At 39.3% G+C, this 4,122-nt stretch overlaps 1 protein-coding gene across 1 annotated transcript; it reads right to left on the reverse strand.

Moving 5' to 3' along the window:
- Positions 1-430: 430 nt before the first annotated feature.
- SLC35E3 (solute carrier family 35 member E3) lies at positions 431-4,116 on the reverse strand. The gene is made up of 4 exons (XM_026868480.1): positions 4,011-4,116; positions 2,295-2,453; positions 1,310-1,392; positions 431-846 (listed from the first exon to the last, which is right to left on the reverse strand). The coding sequence occupies exons 1-4, from the start codon at positions 4,056-4,058 to the stop codon at positions 660-662; spliced, it is 477 nt and encodes a 158-aa protein (XP_026724281.1). The 5' UTR covers positions 4,059-4,116; the 3' UTR covers positions 431-659.
- Between the last annotated feature and the right edge of the window lie 6 nt (positions 4,117-4,122).

A 4,122-nucleotide genomic window follows, 5' to 3' on the forward strand; every position in this document is an offset into this window, starting at 1 on the left:
TTCCTACTTTTCTATAGCTTGGCCTGTTGCTTCAAGTTTTCCAGTGTTCCCTCTAGTCTCTCTCCACCTGTAATTTTATCTACTTTCTTGGGCCAAACCCAATGTGTTTTAGTCAAACATACATAAGAAAGCATACAAGAAATAGGAATTAGCTTGGCGGCCCTTTTTAATACTGAACAAAAAAGTATGTTTCCTCTTCACTGTTCACCAGACAAAAAGGAGGAAGCATCATTACATACCAGAACATCTGAATAAAAGTGCCTCCAAGTTTCTTCATAACAGCAATACTGGCATGATCACAAGGACAGGATTCCTTTTCTTTCTCTGTATTATAATAGTAACCATCACGATCTCATTTGTGATGCAAAAAATTATAATTACTTCAGTACAATTTCCACAGCAATTTGAAGTGTGCCTTTTTCTCTTTTAAGTTACCATTTAAATTTAGTGAAAACGATAGGATGGACTGCGATGCAAACCCCCAGCATTTCACATAATTCAGTGCGTTTGGTTTAGTTACAGAATAACGATCCTGGAAGTTAAACCGAAACCATAGATCTAAATGAATGAGTCAATTTTGTGCATTCTAGAATCAATGCATATTTAAATACTTGTTTTCCTTCACAATATTATTAGTTGCACCTCCTGAACCCCTTGTTTTACGGACGCTGAACCAATTTGCTCTTATTGCTTTCCTGCTCACTAAGCTTGAAGTGGGTGTAAGCTAAAATGCCCAACAATGTGCACAGAATCCCAAGGCCTTGATTAACAGACAGTGGATCCTTAAATAAGAGGCACCCTCCCAGTAGGGTGATGCAGAACTTGAAATGTCCAAACATGTTATACCTAGACATCTGTTAAGGATAATAACAAATGTCAGTATTACTTTTTGTAAAAACAAACACTTCGGAACGTCATTAATTACATTCAAAGCATGAAATGGTATGACACATTGACTTCAACTCATGTAACTTTCCCACATCTCCACGGCTATGAGAACTAGCCTCCACCTAAAGCCTTCAACCCATCACACACTACAAACTGACATGCCAACACTTCCTGAAGGTAGCCAAAATGCGGGTAAATATTCTTTGTAGGTATGAAGGTCACGTCGGTAAGTTAACTGCCATTATCTACACAAACACCAAAGAAATTGGAGACACTACAACATGAACGTGCTTTTCCAGCTTCAATCCTTAAGGTAAAGCAGGAAGGTTACCAAACAATTTCCCCACAGTAAATCAGCCCAAATGAATGCTAACATAATTCATACGGAAACAGGAGAAACAACTAATGTTACAAAGGATACGTGACAGGTGACGTATTTCCAATGATCCAGTAAATGGACAAGTTTACCATGAAGGCAATTATTCCAGACAGCAGTACCATTATCTGTGGATTAACAGACACAGTCAGTAATCTGACACCCTTTGGCCATTTGTAGATACACTCCAGGTTATTTCATTTCATTTACTTTTAAATGCAAAATATCAGGCAAGAAAAACATATGGAGAACAAAAATAGAAACAACATCAAATCAGTGCAGATGCTGGTGATACGTATAAGTACCTCAGGGTATGATCTCTGTAAACATATACTGATATAACCACAAGCCTTTTCTCCTTTACTCTCAGTGAACATTGAAGAGTGATTTGGAAAATCTGGTTACTCATACACATAGAGGTTGTATTCTTTACCTCTCAAACAAAGTCTTATTCATGGTCACAACAAAAACTCTTTTGGAAAAATATCAGTTTTATTTACGTTGAGAAATGACCCATCACTGAACAGCATGACCAGCAGCGGTAAGAATACACCACTGGCTCTTATTTTGGACAGAAGGATAAAGAGGGAAATTATAGCTCACTTCATGAAAATAAACTAACATTCTAGAGAACAGCTAACACTGGCATCCTTCCACGGAAGAGGAGTTGAAGGTGCAGAAGTGAGCACGCTTATCCCTTTTCTGAGTGGACAGTAAGAGATGGATCTAGGGCACTTGCATATTTTTTAATACACTAGGGAAAGCTTCTGGATTTTGTCAAGATCTTCCTGTTGTTCAGAAGCCCCCTCAACAGAAACAAGAATAAAGAGGTAAATTAACAGAGTCTCTCCTCTGGGAGGAAGTGAGACAGACACAATAAGGGCTTTTTCTCTCTTGCACATGCTCCTCTCATCTCATCAATAGTCAATAACTGTACAAAAAAACTGTTTCACAAAGAAACAGATCTTACTACCAAATTTAACTACATCAGTGACAATTATTTATTTAAATAAAATCAATAAAGCCTTACCACAGCAGAAAGTGTCCAGGGCCCAAATATTCCCCCTTCTCCAAAGACTGGCTCAAAGAAGGGTATGATGAACAGCAACATAGCTGAGGACATTGGTGCCTGATAGTACAGCAACTGCATAGAGTTTACCTGCAACTCATGCTGCTTAGCTCCCACCCACTAAAACAAAGAGAGAAAGCTGTTAAACATCTGGAATAAAAAACGTAAATTGAAAACCTGAGCAAAAGCAAACTGGATGCTAACACAGAGGGAGTGTCATGTGGACAATACTACATAAACAGACTGCTGAGCATCATCTTCTACCTTTGCCTTACTGGAGGCCCATGTCTTTGTCTCTTGCAAGCACACAAGCCACATGAGGAGAAAATCATATGCAGGGGCAGTGAAAAACCCCTGAGAAAACCCCCTAAACCTTCCTTTTCCCATAGCCTGTGGGTAAAATATTATACTTGAGGAAGAACAAAAAAGTAGCAGAGCTGGGAAGAAAGTGCTAGCTCCCTTTTACTCTCAAGACAAATTCCAGATCCAGTCTATGATGGAACTGAGCACCTCTGTCTAAGCAGAGATCTGCTTTTGCTCCTTTCTTCTCGTCTTCCTCAACACACAAGCTAACAAAACTAGTATTTTTTTTTTCTTTTGCCAGTTTATTCCAAATTTACTGGATTTCATTTCAATACTGACTATAATTGAGTATAACTTGGATTTTCAATGTAGCATGCTTTAAGAGACAGCACAGTTATCTATGGTTATAAAGACAGATGTTCTAGCCAAAAAGATGCATCTTTATATCATACTGAAGGATGACATTTACTTTAATAGTTCACATTAACTGGTAACATGGATTACAGCATATAAACTTGCTAAGTTTGTTTTTAAATTACAGAATAATTTCACTTAGGTACTGTCATTTCTCATCACCACTTAAATCTCTCTCCTCCTCCTCCTCCTGCCCCAAAACAGGACAAGAGACTAGTATTTATCATCTTGCACACAATGGGTTAAAGAGCCTCACTTCTTTTGGAAGCACAGCACACCTGTAACAAAGAAGTCACATTTAAATTGATGATGACTGGCACATCAACATGACAGGGGACTCTAATTTGGGAGGCTTTTACAGTCAGGGGCGATAATGAACTGGTTGTTAGGACAATGTTACAGATGAAAGGGCTAAGGCAATCCTTGGAGGTATCTATTTTTTCAACCCTAATTATAAAGATTATATTGTGCATATATATTAATGCAGTCTCTACAAAACCACCTGAGACTGTTTATAGTCGAAATTAAAGAATGCTATTAAGATGTAAATAGCTCAAAGACAAACCATGAGATTAACTGAAGGACTGGAAGATGCCCTTTCTAGGGAAAGGCTCAAATACCAGGCACTTGTATCAACAAGGAGAAAATCTGCGCTCTCCCGATCTTCACCCCTTGAAAATATGCTCATGACCACGTTAAAGCTGAAACCTCTTTCAGCAGCAAGGATAATCAACCTCTCAAAACAATTTACCAGGGGTTGTGGTGTATTATCACAATTTGGTGGTTATTTGGGTTGGGTTTGATATTTTTTTTTTTTTTTTTTTAAGGAAATAACGGAGTACGGAGGGTTTCCTGGAAGGCAGGGTGCTGTTTAAAGGTGATGTACCCAAGGGACAGCACCTTGAAGACTTAACCACCACAACACTCCCGCCAGCGCGCCCTCCCCACGCCATTACCCACCACTTGGTAGAGGGAGGTCACCAGGACGCCCAAGGTAGCGAACGCCATCCCCAGGACGCTGAACTTCACGTCGTAGTAGGAGTTGAGGAAGACGCCCAGCGTGATGGGGACC

The sequence above is a fragment of the Athene cunicularia genome, assembly GCF_003259725.1.
Source record: "Athene cunicularia isolate RWA chromosome 1 unlocalized genomic scaffold, athCun1 chr1_part2, whole genome shotgun sequence".
NCBI lineage: Eukaryota > Metazoa > Chordata > Aves > Strigiformes > Strigidae > Athene > Athene cunicularia.